The 22,791-nt window shown below is 41.7% G+C and overlaps 3 protein-coding genes across 5 annotated transcripts in view; 2 read left to right on the plus strand and 1 right to left on the minus strand.

Moving 5' to 3' along the window:
• Positions 1–1,179, plus strand: part of adgb (androglobin) — a 33,398-nt gene extending 32,219 nt beyond the window's left edge. Inside the window, exons 34-35 of the mRNA XM_072362149.1 lie at positions 439–625; positions 750–1,179. Of these exons, the coding sequence (XP_072218250.1) occupies positions 439–625; positions 750–950 (388 nt within the window). The 3' untranslated portion in view covers positions 951–1,179. The remainder of the gene's footprint in view (positions 1–438; positions 626–749) is intronic.
• LOC140266677 (F-box only protein 30-like) overlaps positions 1–22,791 on the minus strand; it is a 146,611-nt gene that overhangs the window by 99,100 nt on the left and 24,720 nt on the right. The gene's annotated exons all lie outside the window — the stretch shown is intronic.
• Positions 15,426–22,791, plus strand: part of stxbp5a (syntaxin binding protein 5a (tomosyn)) — a 95,296-nt gene continuing 87,930 nt past the window's right edge. For all 3 annotated transcript variants that reach the window (XM_072361739.1, XM_072361740.1, XM_072361741.1), the window contains exons 1-2: positions 15,426–15,930; positions 17,865–17,962. In XM_072361739.1, the coding sequence (XP_072217840.1) occupies positions 15,793–15,930; positions 17,865–17,962 (236 nt within the window). In that variant the 5' untranslated portion in view covers positions 15,426–15,792. The remainder of the gene's footprint in view (positions 15,931–17,864; positions 17,963–22,791) is intronic.

Below are 22,791 nucleotides of genomic sequence, written 5' to 3' on the forward strand. Positions count from 1 at the left end.
TCGGTAGAATATTATGGTTCCATCCAAAAGCAAATGGAGTTCTCAGATATCCATCTGAATCCACAACTTGGAATATAAGATAAGGCATGGGATCATGTGTACATCATTTCTTCTACCTATCTCTGCATTTATCTACACCACATTTCCATCCTGCCTGTGTCAACATCCCCCATCTCACAGAACAGCCTGTGCAATATCAGATCCTCACTCGTCTCGGTCTGATAAAATATACTAATAATATATAAGAACAGTACAGCACTATATTTGTTTAGAACGAAGTTTCACTATGCACTGTAAATACATTAATTATCCAACATTTATTCTGTCTTTTCTCATTAAAGACATCACTGAAAAGATGGAAACAGCCCACGTCACAGTAGATTATGGTCCAACATATACACCTAGTTGTATACACTAAGTTTTTGTGCAAACACGTAGGCGCCAAAAGGAGTTTCCAGAGCTGCTGGACTCGCAGAGAGAGGACTCCCTCAAGCAGAGGGAGCTTTTTGAAAAGATCCAGACCTACCGGTTGGTCCGGGAAGATGTGCTGAAGCACGATGAACAGCAGGTGTTGGAGCGATGGCAGCTAATGAGGCTTCAGCTGGAGATGTATGATAATGTACAGGTCAGTGAGACAGAGACGAGTATGTCTGAAATTGTCTGCAGAAGATGTAGACGACCATAATGAGCTGCTTGTGCTTGGAAATCATCCCGTAACTTCTTTCTGTCCGCCTCTGTCTTGTCTCCAGGCATCGTGTCAGCACAGGGAGAAATCATTTGATGCTTGGGAAACATTTAGTAGCAGTCAGATGGCGGTCGAGAAAAAGGAGCAAGAAGAGAATTCGGTTCTGGAGGAGGCCCAGCCGGCAGATCTAGAAAAAACAGCCCCCACCACTGCTGCCACTCAGCAGCCCAACAAACGTGCCAAGAGTGCTGGAAAGAAGAAATGATGGTCATTAGCACTGACATCCAGTCTGAGTTCTCCTCAGCAAGTCTGCTTGAACACTGAAGTGTCTTAATTTAATCCCAGCATAAGTGTCTGTACTTCATTAAACAACACCAGACAAAAAGTTAGCACAGTTCAGAGCTCAGAGGGCTGTTGTCTCTTCTGCTTTGACTCTTTAGGATTTTTATTGACTAGTTACTCCAAACCAAAAGTGAACTGAAAATGTTTCATTTTCATTGTAATGGATTTCATCTTTGTAGCTTTTGTTTGTTTTTTTCTGTACAGTATATTAAAGCTTCCCTTCATTCAAAGATGCATTGTGGCCAGTGTTGCTCTGACAATGTCAGAGTTTCACAATATTTCTTCTCTCTTTAAGTACACCCCTACAGCATCAATTCGGGTCTAATTTTGTCTCCAATCATTAAACTTAAGAGCAGGTTCAGTCATATTTTCAGGAAATATTAGCTTAATTAATTTTATACCTATAGAGGATCTTTAATTATCAAACATTTATCTTCAGAAAAATGGTTATTACTGCAGTAGCTGAGTGTAATTACTTCAAACCAGAGACTGTCATTATGTTCGATCATATTGTCCTAATCTTCTGCTTTCTTGCTTGTTAGTATATTGAGTGCATGACTGGAATCATGGCGGATAAAACCAACCCTGCACAAGCTGGCTGCTACTGATCGATTGAACGAGTCTTGTTGATATGAGCCTGCAAGACTCACATTCTACAACGAGGCAAAAGGAAAATGCAACGCATGCAAGTTGATCTTTAACGCTTCACGCCAACAACGAACATAAATCTAAAATAAGCAGCTCCTTGAGGTTTCTGGTTTGTCTTTGATCTTTAATCTCGTGAATTTGACATGGTTAAGTGCCCTTTATCTTAATTTAGCATTTAGACCGCATCTACTTCTCCATCTCACAAAGTGAGGTGAGGAATGAGAAAGTAAATTGGAAATGAAAGGGCAGATGGTGCCATCTAGTGGCTGTGGCCATTGATAAATTCTCATTACCATGTCAGCAGTGTGCTGTTTCAAGGCTGACAATAATGAATTGTTCAATTTTTCTGCTGCTGCATGGGGAAATGATCATTATGCTGTTCGTGTTTATGTGTGTTGGAGTGTATGGACCCGCGCGTGTTTGCCAGATAGCTGGACAAGAATGATTTTCTGTGCCTGCTTGCAGATGCATCCTGCAATATTCTGCTCCAAAGCTTTTGGTGGTGCGCCTGAGAACTCATAGCTTAGAAAGCTTTCAAAGGAATGATTCCTGATTCTAAACATTAATCAGGAATATGTTTTAGATCTTATTTGAAAGGATGCTATGCCTCCAGCAAGTTTTTAAGAATCATTTGAATATATATAGACACGTGTGTGTATGTATATATATATTTATCTATATCCACTCAATGATCCTCTCTACTTGGGGCACAGTGTTGGCATGTGTGCTTTGTTCTGTTCCCTTCACTAAAATAAGTCTGCTGCTGTGTTTTGTGTGTCTGTTCAGAGGGTCACACCCCATCTAGCCATCCCCTATTTCTGCCCTTGTGACAACACGACAGATTTAATCCTGAAAGCCTTGTTCCTGGCACAGAACATTCCCTCTTGCGTCTGCACCATTCGCTCCCACTTGCCCAATTCTTTCCTCCTTTTATAAAACGCGAGCTGTCACGGGATGTTTTTACCTGCACCGAAATCCGCCCTTCTCCTCCTCCGTGTGTGCGGAATAAAGGCTGTCTGCACAGAGATATCTCCTGACTTTCTCTAACTGGCAGTGACGTGTGCGTGTTACCAGGTAGTCTGTCTGTTAATTGGCAGCTGTTGGCTGATGGCTTGATGCAAATGTGTTGTGAGCGACGGAAGAACAGAAGAACTCGTGAGTAACCTTGAAAATAAGAGGACAGTCATCCCTGTGCGTGTGTGTGCGATTCCATGTGTGAGACTTCTAAAAAGTCATTTGAAAACATTTCATTTTCAAATGGACCCACATGATAGAGGGATGATGAAAATAACTGAAACTGGAGACACATTCGTCGAGTGGTGTGGGGACTGTAGTGGCTCTTTAATTCACTCTCAGGCTTTCTAACTTTTTCTAAATGTAAATAAAATGTAAATAAAAACCAAAGGCAATGATTTTTAGATCTCTATTCCAAAAATAGAACATTGAAAACATATCAAATGGTAAAAACTTGCTGCTCTCATCTGGAATTTGATTGCATCTAACTGTTTCTCTTGAAACTTTCCCTGCATCACTGAAGCTCAACACTTCAACCTGTTTTGTCCTTTCGCTTGAACCCAACTGGATCTTTTCTTTTTGAGTTAATTATTTTTGTCTAATACAGCGGTTCTAGTCAAATCACACGGTGGATTAAATTTCAAGACATGACAAGGTCATCAGACAGTTTTTTTTGGTATTTTGCAGCAATATAAGAAGACAGGACAAATAAAGCGAGAGGGAGAAAGATTACCACTTGCTGTGGTGATTCAGATAAAGATTGGAATCATCACAACATGGTTACATCCTTACAAAATGAGTTTTAAGCACTCGGCCGCCAGGCGAGACATAAGAGAACGAAACCGCCTCATCAGTGTCAAAACCTGGTGTGACCCCGATGAGTCACCGTATGTATGAACCATTGTTTGTTTGGCTTTAGTTGAACGTAATGAAGCAGAACAAAGCGTCTGCAGCTGCGTTAGTGGCTCTGTGAGGGTGCTTGCAGCTGAATACTGCTGTCAGCATCTCTGTCAGAAAGTTAATGTGCTCTCCAACGCGGGTGAAGGTTTTATTTCAAAGGTGGGGGGGGGGGCAGTTTGTACAGGAGCATTAATCCTGAAGAGGATTACAGGTTTTCAGATACACCTACCAGAGCAAAATGTGAAATTCTAAGAACCTTTTTTTTGTTTGTTGAGCATTTTAGCCTTTGTTAGATGGAGAGTTAGTGGATATTAGAGATAGACACTGGGATGACGTGCAGCAAAGGGCCTAGGCTGGAATTCAACCTTTGTCTTTGTGCTAAGGACTCCACTTACAATACACGTGCATACACAACATTGAGAGCTATAAAGGAGCCAAAATGCCCAGTCCCTTTTAGATATGTTGCTAGTTATCTAAATTATCTACAAGGACAGCAAATTAAAGATGATGTTCTTCGCTCCCCACCTAATTAACGCTAGTGAGTTGGTAATTAATGTACTGAGTGAAGCACAGAGGTGGACCGACTCTGCTAATTTGAAATTTCACGTCCATAATAACAAAGTTATTGAATAGATTTTTCACCTACATGAGGTAGACCTAAACATGATGATGTTATAACATACAGTTACGGTTTGTCATCACAGACAGGACCCTTAAACAGAGGCTGAAGACTGATAATCAGCCAATTTTATTTACAAAGTGCCAAAGGTTATCCAGTTGAAGTAGCTAAAAAAGAGGCTTGTGGATGATGCACTACGGAGGGGACGAAGCAGTAAGGACGGGGAGGGTTTTCCTGAAGAGCACAGATTTCCAACTTTCCAGAGGAGGCGGTGCAGAGTGGTGAGATGACAGGAGCGTGACTCATGGACTGACTGGAGAACACTCCTCAGGTGTGCAATAGCGCTCTGGGCTGCTCCATTCCAGAATAAGAGTTTCAAACAAGCAGAAGATCCACAACCCGAACAGGCAGAGGAAAGACAAGTTTATATTTTAAGAAACCTTTACGAAACACAAGACTCAAGATTTATGGCTGCTCAATACCACATGACAGCAGATGAACTGGTGGTGACTGAAGCGCAGACCCAGGCTTATACAGAGGAGGACATCAGCGCAGTCACAGGTGAGTCGAATGAGCAATCAGGGAGCATCGAGTAGCCACTCCTGCGGGAAGGCAGGAGCACGGTGGAAAAAAAAAACGATAAGAAAAAAAACCAAATGAGAACCCACAGATCCTAATAGCACTATTCATACCCTGCCCTGCACTTTCAGGCAATATGATTATCAAAACAAAAAACTTAGCAACTTCTGACAAGGTGCAGGGTACATGCATGGCTGTTTTGCTCGCCTCAGTTAGCGCCACACTTTTGAGGTGTATGTCTTTTATTCATTCATGCACTTCCCTCTCTTTGACATCCACAACAAAGTGTGCACTGATTTTTCATTCAGTCTATTCTCCTGTAATATGTGCAAAGAAGATGCAGTGTCCTTCAATTCTTCAAGAGCCTTCCTGTTTGTTGGCTGTTTTCACCTTCCCCCGTCTCTGACATACACATACATTTCTACGTGCATAAATGAGCACTCAAATCCGCACTTGCAGGTGACATGAGGTGGACACAGTGTCCTTTGGCATATTGACAGTCTGCAGCATTGTCTCATTGTTGTTGCTCTTTCTTCCTGAGGGAGGATTTCTCTCGAGGTCCATCCTCTGAACTTGTTATGCTGATAAAAGAAAGGCAAGCGAGGCTTAGAAAGAGAGAAGCCTGTGCTGTCGGGGCTAAGACTCGGCTCAGACAGCACAGAGCAAAGGGCCAAGCCTTTATGTTGTCAGGATGATAACACTGAAGGGGAAAAGGTGAGGGCTCAGAGATTAATGCCAAATCTTTCCTATGGTAGCCTAAACACGTCTGTACTGTTCCTTATAACAAAGTGCTTCTGAGACTTCAGAGGACATTAAAGTAAAAGGCTTTTTCCTAACCTGAACAGTGACTTTAATAAAGAGAATACAAAACATTAAGCAGAACCTAACCTTGAAACATATCTTCACCGTAAAATTTCTGATAAACATTTGCTTTTTGTCACTATAAAAAGGGAAAAAAATCCCCCAATGTGGCAGACTTGGGTCCCAAAAGCATCTCGTCTATTCACAAGCACAAACACACATCCTTGTTTTTATAATTTGTAGAGACTCTTTTTTTTATATATATATCATGCATTTCCTAGCTGCCCCACCTAAACCTAACCATCATACGTGAATTCCTTGCCTTAACTTAATTCTAGCTGTTACCCTAAAACCAAATCTTGACCTTCAAAAGTCCAAATTAAACTTTTTGGACCCCGTGAATATAGTAACACAAGCCCGCTTGCACCTTTTCACAATCTGCAGTCTGTGCTGGAGGCTGGATGGCTCCCTGATTTTATAGAAATGCTGACCTGTTTGCAGCCTCATTCTTTTTGTCCAACTATATATCCCCCTGTCTCCCCTTGCTTTGGCTTCACTGTTGTTTTTTTTTTACTCCTCCGCGGCCAACACTCCAGCAACGATCGTCTCTCGTCAGCCAAGACGGCACAGCTCTGCAGACCAGAGGGGGTGTGAAAATAGAATAACGAGTCATAAAAACCCCTGAAAAAAAAAAGAAAAAGACCTTAAAAAAGTCGACACTTCAAATCTTTAGCTATAGAAGGAATAAGGAATCAAAAACAAAGTCATCGCAAGAGAAAAAAATTGCTTATCATCAGTTAGATCTGTAGACAGAATTCCCAGGAAAGAATGTGTTTATTTGTAAGTCAAACTGATAGCTTTCTATTTTCTTTATTTTCCTGTGGCCTCTGTGGATCCTCCCTCAACTGTCAGCTTATAGATGTCTAGAAAAAGTCTATTTCTATTTGAAGGTCAGACCGAGTCAATATTTGAGCCAGGCTGAGAAGCTCATGTTGAGGCAGATTTATGAATTGACTGGGAGCCAGCTCTGTGCACACTTAAAGATTTGACAGCATGGGAAGACGAGACACGGTTCAGGCCAAAGGCTTGAGACGACGTTTACACAGGTGGGGATAAAGAGATCGTGTGGACACATTATATAAGGTGAGGCAATGAAATGATGACACAAATGCAGTAATTCCATCTTAATGAAGCAGAGCTTTGGCTTCCTTTGCTCTTCAGTATAGTTCCCTTCTGTGACTACACATGCAACACTTAGAAGATTTTTATTGTGAAACCGTGATGTTCAATAGATTAATGTCTATCAACACTTTGATCTGTTCCCTTGTCTGTACAACTTCCCACAAATAATTATTGCACCCTTCATTACCAACATACACTTCGACAAGTGTATTGTACATGGACACAAAGGCTTGCACACACTTTATGAGGAAATGTTCGTCGCTTTGACTAGCAGGTCCGTGTGTGCCTGCAGAGGGTGGAAAGTAGAGCAAAAAAAAAAGAAAGCCAGGTTTTCCAGTGCATGCGCAGTTGATACGCTGAGGAGGTCATGGTAACTGCCTTATGTGAGTCATGTATGCATGAGCATAATGATTACGTTAAGTTGTGGGAGGAAGATGCTTTTACTGTGGCACAAAAGCAACTGACGTCTCTGCATGTGCAACTCGCATCAGGCAATGACTCATAATAAGCAGTGACACTTGAAACAAATCAGGGACACAGACATTTGCACTAGTATTAACACTTTCGGCAACTGTTTGAGCCTGAGCGACTCAATTTTGTTTTCAGAAGGTGACTATGAGTCTATATGCAGATGAAAGAGAGGATGTTGACGTACTGATTCTAATATTCTCATCTAAACCAAACTGTATACTCTTTCTGGAACCCGAACCAATCACGCTCCTCATAATAAGTTCACGAGCCACTTGGGAGGCAAAGGGAAAATTGACAAGTGGATTTGCCTGAATCAGTAAAATTCACCTCCTCTAAGTGGGTCCCAGCTGGACAAGAAGTTAGTTACTGCTACTAATAACAACTGCCTGTTTGTAATGTTTGCAAAGAGCTGAAATGTGAGTCTGTCAGGGTTAGAGTAAGGTGAATTTCTTTGTCTGATGGCATATTTAATGCTCTGGGCAGAAGTTTGTGTGCCCTCCAATTTCCTGTGGCCGTGTGTGTGTGTTGCTAGGCTATGACATCACTAACAGCACCTGCTCTTGGAAAAAAATAAGTGTGAAGAGGTCAGTCGCTGCCTACAGTTCATCTTTAAAGAGTACAAAGACATTCTCAAAAATTCAAGGAGAAAAGTCGCCCATACAATAGGAAAACGGAAAGTGTGCAGTGGTGTACAACAATCCACAGTAAATGTGTGGAACAGCACATTAACAGCTATAAGTCTTTGGTGTTGGCAGACTTCAAAGGAGTTCAAAAGTCCAAGATTCACACCTCATATGTGTGTATGTCCATACATAGTTATCATCCAGTTTCTTTTTGTATTCAAGCTGAGACTCTCAGACCCAGTTTTGTGTTAGTGAGGAGAGATCAGCTGAAAGCGAGGAAACAAAATGTATTGATGCACAGGGAATGAATTCGAAATATTTTGTTTTGCATTAAGCCTCCGATGGGTTATCTCGAAAGAGCAGTGACATGAATGAAGGAGGGGAATAGGATAGGTCCCCTGAAGTCAGGAGGCAGTGGTGGATGAGCGGAGTTAGGACGTGCCAGAGACATCTGATGAGGCTCTTTGGGAGTCTGTCTGGAGGGAAAAGAACACAAAAGAACGCTTTTAAGGAGTGGCGGTCAAACTGAGCGGCTGATGTTGTATTTCTTTCTAAATATAGATTTACTGATCCTACCAGATGTGGTTCTTTGTTTATGCAGAAATAATTGCATGAGCATGGTGTAACGGCACTTTTTTTGTTGAATGCAACACTAATCATGTATCATTTGATGTCACAGCTAACAAGTGGATGGGGTATAATCTATAGATGGATTGGTGGAGGGATACACACAAATTCTTTAAATAGCATCACAGTGACTGCTGGAATCGCTACTTAATTGCTTTGTGTTGGAGATGATTATATCAATGCAGCGTTGGAGGCTCAGTTTACACAGCAGAGCCGGGAGGTGTCCGATTGCCAATAAAACAGGAGTCTAAGTTTCATCCCGCTTTATTGCATTGTGCAATAGCCTTTGCCAATCACAAGGGATAATTGCTCAGTTTAATTTACCATCAGAGGCTACAGGATGAGAGGAGACTGCTGTAAGACAGCACACCATCAGTCACCAGAAGTCTAGTCTATGAGGAGTTTAATTTCCCTCAGAAATGGCTCAAGTGCCCATGGGCTGGATTTCTCAGCATGCCTGTGTTTGGCTTTGGATTTCCTATCTATGTTAACACATCCTCACAGACTTTCACTTCTAATATGTGGATAAAGGCGGCACTCCGTGTGTTGCCTCACACCATTTCAGCGACACAAACAAGGTCGCACTGAAATGCTGATTTAATTAAGTGTGAATTGATTGGAGCTGATACCAACAGCAGGTTACGATGCAGAGGAGTCATTGCTAAGCTGCCCAGAGCTCATTGTTGATTATTGCTGTCTGATAACAGGGCTAATATCTCTGTCTCGACACATATACACATGTATGTGTGCTTCATTTTCCTGTATTTAAACTGCACGCACAATCATTAGGCAATTATTATTATTCCTGTGAGATTTTTCAACTCCAAACCTTGTAACCTTGCATACTTAATGGATTCAATTACTTTTAGGGGGCTGCCTCAGGTGACTGACACCTTATATTAAGGCAGATGGGTTTAAAAACATGAAGAACCATGCATAGAAAAGAAAAAGCACCAATTAAGAGCAAAATTCTAAGCAGCAGCTACAAAAAGCCAATAATCCCTCAAAATCCATACTCCAGATTGCATTTTACCTGAGCTGCCAGCAGGGGCTTCAGAGATGACGGAGGGATAATCAGCACTTTTCGTCACCTGACTCATGGGTCCCGCCACTGATGTCATGGGTCCACAGAAGACAAGACACTCCTGAGCTTTAATTTGGAGGCTGTAGGTGCTGCTTCAGCAAAAGTTGCTCATTGACAAATCAGGAAACCTGTTCTTTATTTTAACCAACAGGGGAAAAAAAACCAGTATATTTCTCATTTTGTGTTCACAGAATCATTGAACGAAATGAGCTGTAGTGAACCATTGAATTTCAGCCGCACCAGCTATCAGTTCCACTCTCCAGTCAGGTAGGTTGGTTGATTTCACAGAATCTGCACATATCCATCTATTCTGTTCTGAAATTCACAAATCTCTTTCCCATTTGGCTGGCTTTTAGTTCTTTCTCAGTCGCTAGATTTTAGGTTCCAAACAAAAAGAACCATTAAAAGCTTCATCAAAGACTCCAGAGACAGACGACAGTGGTAACTGTAATAAAAAAAAAGTGCCAATAATCATTGCTATATTATCGAAAAAGTAAAATATTCCTCAGTTATCATTCTGTGTTTCTTTTAATAGCTTTTTTAAAAATGAAAAATTAAACTTTTTTTAATATAGCTGCCTAATAACTCTGGATAATAGTGGTTTCTTTACAATTTTGAACACTTCCCCAAAGAAAAAGAAAGCTCACTTTGTCTTTCTTTATCATTCAGGTTTAAGGCTCAGTGACACTTCCTTTGTCTGGGAGCATTGCTTTGATTCAACAAGAAGAACAAATTTGCCCAACAATTATCCATGCACTTTTAGAGCAACTGTGTGAGTATAAATGAAGTGGATTGTGATATTTTTCAGATCCCTGCACAACAAAATACCAGTAATTCGTGGTAGCCTTTCATCGACTGTATTGAACCCCCGCTCCTGCTCGTTCAAAGGACTGCGACCGCCAGTTCCCTCCCTTGTTCCTCCTCATCAACCACTTTCTCTACTCACTGAGTCAGTGACGCTGAACTGAGGCCAAAGTACGATTCACCTCTCATGTCTCTTCAATCTTCACATGACTGGTTCAAGTCAACTTAATTTTGGTGGCAGCCTCTTTCTAAGAATCTGTCCTCTCAGATTTTCTGTGTCATTGCAATGACAAAAGTGGCGATGCCCTTTCCTTGAATAGTGGCATCCATCTGCTTTACTGTGTGTGTATGTGTGTTTGTTGATGGCCAGCTTATCGCCTTGCCTGATTATTGGCAACCAGCTGTGCTGCCCCAGGCGGAGATGAGTTTGCTAGAACACCACTGTGCTCACACATGACTGCAATATCTGACATTTCTGGCATTTTAAGGATGTATGACCTTATGACCTTAAATACATATTAAAACAACACACCCAAGTGTTTTCTCAGGAGAGAGAACATTTCTGTTATTGTTCTCTTCTCTAGCTTCCCGATTAGGAGCTGTGTGACCATGATGAAGGCTTTATGATTGTTTTCAATTTCTCCTCCCCCACCTACTCATCTTTTTTATCCTCCCCATCAATATTTATAAGCCCCTCTGTAACCATAAGGGTTGGTGGTGGATGGGAGGGTGAAGAAGATGCGTCTCTTAGCTTTGTTTCCTTCTTTATGCAACACATTTACAGTACATGTGTGTTTGACATTGAAAACATCCTCCTGTTTAGCTAAGCAAGTGTTCCCCCTAGGGCAACGGCTCATTAACTGCTGCAGATGTGTGTGATGTATGTGCCTGTGTGTTTGCATGTGTTTCATGCATAATTTTAACAGCTTGGTATGTTTCCTCTTTGGTCTCCAGCTGTTTTGTGAGCGTGCCATCGATGTGACAAACAGCTTGCGTGAGTGTCTTCTTCTTGTTCCTTTTAATCACGAGCCAGCGTCATCATGTGAGTTACGTGCTCTGATAATGTGCAACATCACACTTGCTTGACAGAGCTATGCTGAGGACAAAGGGGTTGAATGCTGAAGGGAGGCTCGGGGTCATGAATGTTAAACTCAGGTGTGCTATGAAGCGCTTGATTAACTGCAGCTGTCAGTGAGGGCGGAAGGTCCCGTCCCTCCAGTCCTTCTGCATGGCAGGCAGACACCCGACTCTCTGCAACCTCACGTTGTCCCCTGTGTCTCCCTGGGTTTTTCACTTTCTCCAGACAGCACAGGGACTTTGTTGCTGCAGGGGGCAAGAGGGGCTTACTGTGATGCTGAGTGCCGGGGCTGCACAGTGTGCTATTGATGGATCAGTTGTGGATGTGTGTGAATGTGACAAGGTCCATCCCTGTTAAGTCATTTGTAAGATTTTAAGGCGATCTGGCCTCTAGGGGGATTTTGTGCAGAAGAAGGCACTTCTGTGGTACTTACATGCTTTGTGAGAGCATTTGCTGATCTGCATACATTAAATTCATAGATTTGGAGTAGTTAAAAATATGGCACTTTAAAGCAGCTAGAACAACTAGACTGTTATATGTTCAGATAACAGTAGAGCCTAAACTGTAGGACCTGTGTAATAAGATACATGAGGTATGTGATGCATATTTATGATTTTTATGCAAATCGCTGTGTAATATATGCAGAGTTGCATAGGTAAGTAGGCGTTTTTTCACTTCGATCGTCCCACTTCGATCTACTGTCCAAAATAACACTTCACCCTCTGCATTGCCATGTGTCCTAAAAAAAGAGGGAAAAAAAGCCATGAAATATTTATTTTTGATTCCGCAGTAATTTATTCACTCCACGTTGCCTGAAACAGTTATGCCCACTGGTTTTGCACACATCAGCAGAGGCTGACCACAAAACACAGCTTGAGCCGCTTAATGCAGTCAGTCCTAAATGTTTTGGTTCATTTATCCACACCTCTGACCTGAAATTAGCGCAGGATCATTGTTTTAATACATGTGCATCAGAGCTCATTTTGTATTTTTCCTAACACTTGAATGATTAAGCGCTAAAAGTGTGTTGCAGAAGCATTCGGATATAACTGATGCAAGTAGTTTATGTATGCATAGACATTAAAAGATTATTTTTTAATGCACTTTTTGTAGAAGAGGATGGAGACCTGAAAACTTAACACATTATATTCAACATGAACAATATATGTACAGTTTGATGACAAGCAGCCAACTCAAAATTGCCAAAAGTTACACACAACAAGAGATGAGCTATGTCATTGTAACTGTAAATAATTTGCACAAAGAGCTTTAAAACATGAAATCAAACATCATCCTGGCTTTATTACATTTAATCAAATGTGTTAATACAGCCATATCTCCCAGACTTTGCATGGGATTAACACAATCCCCTTTCTTTTCTTTCCGTTCTGCTGCATTTAAACTATGACTCTACATGAAAAACGAACAAAAGCATAACTAAAAACAATGGCAAACAAACAAAAAAAACCACCAACGGCGCTGGCTCAGCGCAAAGCCTTATCAATGCGCACAAACACAGCAGTCAGCCACCAAATACAATACACACAAACACACATGACGCAGCTAGATGAATGGCCTGGCCACGACACAATGGCGCTAAATTAAATCACTGATGTCAGTGTCGCCAACATCTACTCACACACACACGCAAGGATTGACTAATAAGGCCGTATTGTTTGCCAGCTTGATGTATTCAGGATTAGCTGATATCGGCTGGGTTTGGAATTTGTGTTTGGTCAGTTTTAGTTTATTACGCAAATCAATATGGCAACAAATGTTCTCAGGCTAACCCTGGTATGATTACTGAATTAATAATTTAGTCCTTGGTTCGTTTCGTATATTTTTGTGCCCTTTTATTTAAAGTACAGCCTCCATGGAAATGCAAATAAATATGCTTATAGCTTTTTATTTACTAGTAGGATGGACAAAGAGTTTTATTTATTTATTTGAACTTTTTCAGTGAGAATTGGCATCAGGTGTTACTAGCCAGAGCACAGACATGAAGATTTACTTCCGCTGTTTTACCCCTGTCCATGCCGCCGGCAGGCACCTGTCGGAGATGAACGAGTTAGCAAACGGTCTAAACAGGTGGCAACGTCAGTGCCACTCAAGCATGAGGAGTCTCAGTTGAGCTTGTCAAGGCTGGGACTTTCATCTGTGACCTTACAAACACAGACTGCTGTTTGGGGTTTATGAACTCAGCTCACTTAGGCTCTTAAGGGGAAACATAATAGCTGTTGAAGTTGTCTGAATGGTAGCAGCCCACGAGGGACCATGAATGATAGTAATGATTCTTTGGAGACATGCTTTGCTGATGTCTTAAACTTTGTAAGAACAACTGTGAGCTCATGACACAATTTAGGGAATCGGCTAGTTTTGAGAAATCATTTAGAAGGCTGAAAAAGTAATGGAAAAATAAAAACTCAAAGCCAAATTGATGTATGGCATGTCTAATCTTCAATCTACTACCCATATGTGAAAACATATATATATATATATATATATATATATATATATATATATATATATATATATATATCGTTAAGTCTTCATGAAAAATTACACATTGCTAAAATTATTTGCTCATTTTATGATAGTTCAACAATAAAGCCCTTTTGTGCCATCAAAGCAATCAAATGGTTCATGTACCGGCAAAGACGCATTTATCATATCTTGTCTTCAATTTCAGGCAAATCCTTCTCAACGACTCCCCAGATCTTTGAGGCTGGAGGGTTTCCTAAACATTAGTCCTGTCTACAGTTCCCTTCACACATACTGGGTGAGATTTAGGTCTGGTCTCTGACTGGGCCACTCCAAAATGTTAATATTGTTCTCTTTTAACCGTATCTTGAGTACTTTGGCAACATTTTTCCTTATTGTTATCCTCTTAGCAAGATTTTATCTAGACTATCTGATTTCCTTTTGCAGTTGCTTTTTCTCACAATGCTCTTTACTTTGAAGGTTATGTGGCTCATTGACTTTGTAAAACTGTAACAGCTCTGGGTAACTCTTACCATCTTTTGGGACTTGTTCATGTATGTTTATAAGTCAAAAGACACAACAAATTGGCTTTGGATTGAATACCTCTGGGAGCTATTATTGGTCTGAAATTTTTACTTTTCAATATTTTTTGCAAAGCAGAGCAAAACATTACAGAATTGAGATGCTTTTTTGAGATAATTTTTGCTGTACCCCCTAAACCACCATTAACTGTAGACTGATACATAAGTTCAAGCTTGCTGCTACTGAGTTGGCCATATGAGAGGAAGGCGGGTATGAGTGACAGGGAAACTGTTGGATTCCACCATGAGCCGGAAACAACTATTGCCATGGATACAAATAGACGCAGAGCTTGCTCATCTGTTGGGTAATTTAATATCCTGCTTTTCTACAAATGCATCCCCCCATCATTCCTAAATAATGGAACCAATCCGCATTCTGTGCGCCACGAGCCTTTTGAAATAATATTGAAACCCAATGTTACATGACAAAGTAACCCCCCCCCCAGTTTTGTCTGTAGAGCCACATCCTCCAGAAAGATGCATTAAATATATCATTCGGCACTGTTTTCAGCTCCCTTGTTCGATAAAACGAGGGTTTTAATTCACTCACACCAGCAGAAAAAGCCTCTAATATGGCGAATTTTCCACGCAAGCACACAAATCGAGGCGGGGTTGACAGGGCGAGGGTGCAGTGGAAAGAATGGGACAGAACTCCGGTTTGTTTGCTCGTCTGTCTCCACGCAGACACTCACAACGCTGCAGCATCCCAGCATCACCAGGTGCAGTGGAGCTAAACCCCACTATATGTGTACGTGATACAGAGGGGAGGGAGGGGGCGTTTTCGCTGGGTGCAGATGAAACGAGGAGAGAGGGAGAGAGTGGGCTGGCAAGGTGGCGGGATTTGTGTTGAAACCTCTATTCTGTCAGACATGCGCAAGAGCGTCAGCAGCAGCTCCACTACTGCGCTGCGTTTCCGCCTTGGCTGAGCGGCGCACACAGCCGAGAGGGGAGGGGAGTGAAGCTGAGAGGAAGAGCAGGAGCCACCAAGACGCAGAGGGGCACAGCGTGCACGGACTCGGAGCAAATTACACCAACACCCCAGCCTTCCGTCTCCACATTTATTTCCACGTCAAGAGGCGACCTCTGCGGTGCGCGCCAGAGCTTTCCAAAATGGACACTGCGCTAAAGAAAAAGCTCTAAAATGTGAGGCTCACAGGGGAAATCAGAGTAGACAGAAAGCGCACGCGCGTGTGTGTGTGCGCGTGAGAAAGAAAGTGGCTACCCCCCTCAGTCTTTTGCAGGTGATTTAAATTTTGTATTCTGCAGTCTGAAAATGAAGAAGTTCAACATCAGGAAGGTGCTGGACGGCTTGAAAGAGGCGTCCTCCTCCACGCCGTCTGTCCAAGTGGGGCCACAGGAGAACCATCTGATTCAGGAGACTCTCCAGTCCGAGCATTTCCAGCTCTGCAAGGTGGGTGAGACTGGTGATTTTTGTCAGGCTTTGAGCTTCAGCTGTTTTCAATGGCTACAATTAGCCCCCCTGTGTGCATTTGTTTAAGCAAAAATGATTTATGATAGTTTGTGTTGGACTCATCCCATTTCAGGACGAAGAAGGTGCAAGTGAGTTACACAGACGTTAAATATCAAAGCACGTAACACTAATATTCCTATTAACTATTTTCAGGTGATGTTTAAATGTTTATTTATTCATTCAGAAAGAGAATCGTTGAAGCGTCCTGTGCTTTCGTATAAAACATACCCATCAATGCGCATATTCTGTGGCGAGTGCGCTCTGGAAACAAGGAAATAAACATCAGTTGCATCTTTGCATCCTCTGCATTTATTTTAAAAAAAAATTAGCAGTTACATTGGTGACACGCGTTAGAACACTCTGTGCAAAATCCTAGAGTTTGCTGTTTGTGCGCATGGCATGAGCTGTCATATCGAGGGGTTGGGCTGAACTGATCCCTTCTTGCATAATCTGCTGGGTTTGGATTAGCAAAACGGTGGTTTGTGATGTGTGCGTGTGTGCGTGTGTGTGTGTGTGGGGCTGTGTGTCTTCCCCTTACTCCTTGACTTTCCTTCACCAGTCCCCCATATTTACCACCACACACGCACATTTTGCACATCTCTGCTCTGTCTCCATCTTTCACACACAGACACGCATTAAAGCACGCTGGTTTATCCCCGCATCATTAGTCCTGTGGGGAATGATGCTGCCTGACATGACTGGGGGGGGGGTTGTTTTTTTTTTTTTTGGGGGGGGGGGGGTTGGCCACAAGAACAATGGATGGAATAATTAAACACTGATGCAATTTTCATGCTGTGCAGGCTACTTCTTACCCCATATAAACTTAATTCAGCATTTCCCTAGTTGTGCTCCAGTGATTTGGGGTGGTGTGGGGTTTTAATAGACCACACCGTGTGTTTGCCATTGATTTCCCCACATATTTGACCCATGTGGATGTTCTAGGCTTGATTGTGGATCAATTTTTTTTAAGGTTTTGATTTATTTTAATTGCACGACTATCATTAGAAAAACTGCCTTTCTGAGACAATGCAGCACTAAAAATATAACCTTTACATTAGCCGTCATCATACATTGCCATTAACAAACTAGAACATATTTTTGGATGGTGCAGATGCCGATTGCTGCAGGGAAGTCCTTTGTCCTTTGTGTGGATAAACATTTTTTAAAATGTCTTTGAGCAAGACTTCACACTCCCTCCTGCACCACAACTGTCTGCCTGGACAACAACTGTCTGTAATGTTTCTCTGCAAGGAAAGCAGGTGTCTCTGCTGCACTGAGTGCTTCTTATGTAATCTGCTTTAGCCTTCTGCCACTAAGCAAACAAATCCAGCAGCCCGCCAACGGCATACTGGTGCCATAAAACTACAGTCGCACAATATAAAGAGTGAGGAGCACCTTTCAGTGTCATACAGGCCTTCGGAAGGCCCTGTGACAAATCATGCACAAATGCTCCATATTGATGTACTTTATTTCCAGACTTCAGTGTAATCACGACTTCATGTGGGAGGCACAGAGAGAAGGGAAAACAACATAAAAAGAGAGAAATGAGAGAATAAATCTCAAAATAGGCCCGTGATTATAAACGGATTCTAAATGGTGAGACCAAATATCAGCCTATCATGAAGAACAGGGTACTCATGCAAAGAAAAAACATTTGTTCCTCTCCATCATATTCTCACGTCTTCACAATTTTAAGCTTCTTATTTCAGTTTCATAACAGTTTCTACATTTATCTGGGCTATTTGTTTACCAGAATCAGGTGTGTGACATCCTCGGACAAAACAACACCCTTGCTGTGAAATGCAAATTGATATTCTCTTATTAATTTTTTCTTCTTTTTTTTTTCCTTCCCATCTCTCTGCCTATGACACCAGACTGTCCGTCATGGCTTCCCCTATCAACCATCCTCCATGGCTTTTGACCCTGTGCAGAAGATCCTGGCCGTCGGCACCCAGAGGGGAGCTCTCAGATTGTATCCTTTCAGTTGCCATTGAGCTGTTAAAGATAGCTGTGGCCTGTGGCAACATCCCTGGGAGGCAGCAGCAGGTAAGTGAACAGATGTCTGAGCTGCCATAGTCGGATGCTCATGTAAGTTGGTCGAGTTTCAGTGTATTTTTAGAGTGTGCTGAGGAGTTTTTGATGGCTTCGGTTCATAGTGCCCTGGAGTTCTTGGTCTGCTTTTGAAGTTTCAGCATCGGGAATAAAATCTTTTTACACAACATTTTCTATGTTTTAAACTTCCATCTTTCAGATCGTATAACCTGGCAAAGCAATGGTTAAACTATGGATCAACAATTCTGCAGCCCCTGAATCCCTCATTTTAGCTGCTTTTACTGATATCACGACAATGAGGTACATGTTGAAGTATGTGTTCAGTTCAGCACAAGTGGCTGCTTGTGTCGACTGTCTTGCAATATGAGGACATTTACAAAAACAAAGACAACAGCTTGCTATAAAATGACACTACAGGGAGTCATATAGCTTTGGATAACGCCTGCGAGCTTGCCAGTGTGAGGCTGCTTTTACAGGTCCTCCATGTGTTCTCCTGCCTGTCCAACAACCTTCGCCAGCTCATTACAGTGTGATGAAGAGCTGTCTTTCTTTTCCACCTGCTGGCAGCTATGCTTGTGACTCAGTCTTGTCCACCTATGCTGGGAGTCAGACAGTCTGAAGAACCATTTTCTCAATACCTACTTGGTAAAAAAAAAAAAAGAAGAGTAAAAATGGTGGACAGACAGCCGACTGCCTTTTGTTGAGATGATTGACGTGTCCCAACGATTTACAGATTTGACGCAAACTATAACTGCACCGGAGCACATTCTGTCATTGCTACACATGTATTAGTAGATGGGAGACAAAATCCCTCCTCAGGTAGAAGCTCTATGTTGGGGCTTTTGCAGGAAGTGGCACATAGGCTTAATGGGGCTTATCTCCTATGGCTGGTGCATTCCTCCACAGAATAAGAAACATCTGCAACCTAGAAGTCTGTCACCAATCAGCTTAGAGATATAAATGCATTTGCCATCAGATTATTCTGAGTTGGTTTCCTGCAAGCTAAAACTAGTCACTTTGAAATTGAATGAACAGAAGAATCTGATGTGTTTGAGTGATGTGGATCAGATAGTCTTATCAGAGTCAGGAGAAGGTGAATTGGGATTCATATATCTTTTCAGTGATGCTGGTTCTCCTCCCCTGTTATTTAGCTGTTTAGTCAGCCCTGATTCTGTATCTGATGACGATACCACCGTGGCACAGATGAATGGGAGGTTTCATGACTCGTTATTTTTTGCATTGCTGCTCTGCCGCATGTGGGTATTTTTTCTTCAGTGTATTTTAGTGAACATTTTCACTGGTTGTAGGTCTTTATGAAAGGTGTCCTAGGACTCCTACGCTGATACATCTCTAAATCCTGGAAGTGATTATTATTACAGATAGGGGCTTCTGGTGTATACAGATGTCTGTACAGGTTTGTATGTATTGTCTGTTTGGCTGATTGGCCTGCCAGGACTGTTGGTTTTGCCCCTCTCTCATGGAGGATTTACAGGAAGTGGGAGATCAAGGGCCTCAGCCTGGCAGTGTGGCACTGAGGATTGAGAATTACAAGGAGAAATGGAACCCGTCTGTGTGTATACCCTCTGAGGAGATGCCTGATCCCTCTAGTCACAAAGCCAATCACTTGAGTTATCCTCTAAAACTGCCCCATGTTTGATGCTCACCACTGCCTCTGCCTTCACTGTCCAGCTGGGAAGATGACAATGTCCCTTTGGTGTTGTCTGGTGGAGGGAAAAGGGAAGAATAGAGACATTGGTTGGCTGTGGTGCACATGCAAGTAGATGAGGGAGAGCAGGGAGTAGGAAAAAGATGGGAAAGGCTGGGGGAGGCAGGCTATCCTTTTTTTTTTTTTCCAAGATCTAATGGCCAAGAATAGAATCCTTATTGATCTGTGTGTGGTAATGCACTGACTCAGATATGCCCAGGAGCACACACACATTCATTTGTTTTCTGCACAATATCTCAGCAGTAAAATGAAGTCATGAGCCTTTAGAAAACAGGTTTTGCTGCACAAGCAGTCACCTCATATTAACTGTGTATTGGACTACCTGTGTCATTTAAAAAATGAGCAGGAATGCTGTGTGCTTAAATGGTGCATGAAGTGTTTTCAGAGTTAACCTAAGGTAGCAAGAGGTTAAAGGAAGCTCCCGGCATTTTGTTTGATTTTGTGACCAGACTGAATAAAATGATTTCCACTGATGCCGCATGGACACGTGTTGTCCTCAAGTTTCACCAGATTGCTGAAGTGGAATAATAGTGACAACAGGAAAAAAAGTTAACATATTTTATCGTACTTGCATGACATGGTTCTCCAACACATTTTTATTACCAACTCTTCATTTACAGTCCCTTGGTCAATAGCCCCTCAGTTTTCTTTCATGGCTTAGCTCTGTAGCATCAGTTTCTAATGCATAGGGAGCTGCTCTATAGCCGTATATTCTCATTTCTCATATAAGTGACACACCATCTACACCAATGGTAAATGTTCAGAGGAAAACATCATTCTATGGTGCTGGGTTAGCAACAATTTACACAGACTGTATAAGAAAGGCAAAGTGATGGAGGGAGATAGTCACCCAACTATTTAGCATGAGACTCACGTTTGAGTTCAAACTTGAAACTGCTTTTTCACCCCTTTTTTTTAGCCCTTTTTAAAATTCTGGTCTTGCAGACTTCTTTCCCTCTGGCACTGCAGTCTACTACTTCATTAAGCATAAAAAAATACTGGGTTAAGGTAAGAAAAACATCATCGTTAGGAATTAAAGATGCAAGTTCTTTTTACGGCACACATTGCCATTAGAACGCGTCTGTTTTTGGGCCCCTTTTGTGTTCAGAACTGTCGCAGCAAGTTTCCATCTCAGTGTGGGATGAACTGGGACTGAGAGTGGGTCGGAATCTGTTCAGATGTTGATGTTGAGTGTAAACCATTAACTTGAGAGAATATATTGATTACTATTTTCTAAACTAAGCGCAATATCAATTTGCAGAACAATGGTGGCAAAAGTGGTGGCATTTGATGGGATGTAAATGTGAATTATTATTATGTTTTGAATATTATTTTTAATGTGCACTGCACAATATTCTACATGTTGTTGAGCAAAAGAGCAATGTTGTCTTTGCTGTATATTAGCTGCTACAAGGTTTGCTCATTGGATCGATTTATTTGCTGGATCTCAGCAACCTCGGTCCACTTTTTTTTTTTTTTTTTCTCCAGATATGTAATTCCAACACTTTCTGGTGCTGCAGCATGTTTGTTGTTGTGCTGCAAGAGTTATTGCGAATTCTACAAGCAGCTTGTTTCAATCCAAACCAAATATGTCTGCTGCTTGTAGATACGTGTGCATTAACAGCATTTTAAAAAGCAGGACAAATTCAGTCATAAGTGCCATCAGATACTTTTATGGTGACAGGTACAACTTCATTATACAATACATAGTCACATCTAAAATGTATAAAAAAAAAAGATGAATATCTCTTTTATTTTGGCGGCCGTTTCCTCCTCTAAATCAGAAAATCGAAACCATTTCCTGTTTTTTTTCTTTTTTACAATTTATCCAATTTCTTGCATCTTAAAACGACAGTAAATAGAAATGCAACATATTTTTGAATAGGATGTATAATCACCAGCCCTTCAGCATTTGGATAGAGCCCATGTATGGTTCAAGCAAGACTTTTTAAGACAAAACATTTTTACTTTGCTAGTTCACGGTGTCGACCCATCAATTAACAAATTTTCCAGTGCACCTTTTTTAACAGATGGTATATATGGTGTCAACAGCAGATTTTGCAACTGTCCATCGACAGTTTTGGAAGCTTATCGCCATAGTTTTTACAATCATTTGCATATCTGAGTGTTTGCTTATGCGTGCGTTTCCTTGGTGGACTGCAGCTGTGCGCGTGTGTGTAACAATGTCAACGACTCACCTCTTTATTGGTGTTGGCCAGAAGAAATGGCAGCACCATAACTCATAGACTCCCAGTGAGCCAGCAAGACGCTAGATCAATAGATCAAATTGTCAGTCCGTGCGCTGCCAGATTATCTCATCGACAGACGCAAGACATCAGAGCACTCGCACATCCAAATGTGGGCACACACAAACACTTATGCACAAACAGAGGTATTATTTCAGTCTAGACATTCGGGGGTGGCAGTTGAAACACACTTTTGAGCATGCACACATATGCACACACACAATAGTGGATTAGTTATGGAATTGTTAATGAATATGTATGCAGGTATTGTTCATATGATGGCATGCTTAAAAGAGAGAGTGTACACATGCACACAGACATGGGTGCACGCGTTTTCAAAAGCAGCTTTGTACACACAAAGGCTTTGCATTAACCGCTTGGACTGACGGGGCCCTGTGCAGCTTCTGGCCGTAGCACAGATTGGCTGTGACATATCTTCATCATTAATCTTTCTTCTGATTCACTCAGTGTCTGTGCTGCTGTTTGAGCTTTTCCTGCAGTCACTGGGAAACTTCACTGAGCCATGAGCTGTCCCTGGACCACTGAATGGGAACAATGTTAAGTGTTAAAACAGAGATTGGTGCCCACAAAAAGCATGCACAAGAGGAAAGCCCTTAGGGAGCTTCACCATGGGGATGTATGGATGATTCTCTTTGTGAATAAGCCTTCAGGAATTTGTTGAATTTTAAATTTATTTGCAAATTCCTGAAGGATTAAGGTGACATAAACTCTTGCCACTAGCAATAAGCTGCTGAGATAGACTCAATTTTTATATTT

Source organism: Leuresthes tenuis, unplaced genomic scaffold (assembly GCF_036924035.1).
Source record: "Leuresthes tenuis unplaced genomic scaffold, fLeuTen1.0.hap1 SCAF_13, whole genome shotgun sequence".
Classification (NCBI taxonomy): Eukaryota; Metazoa; Chordata; class Actinopteri; order Atheriniformes; family Atherinopsidae; genus Leuresthes; species Leuresthes tenuis.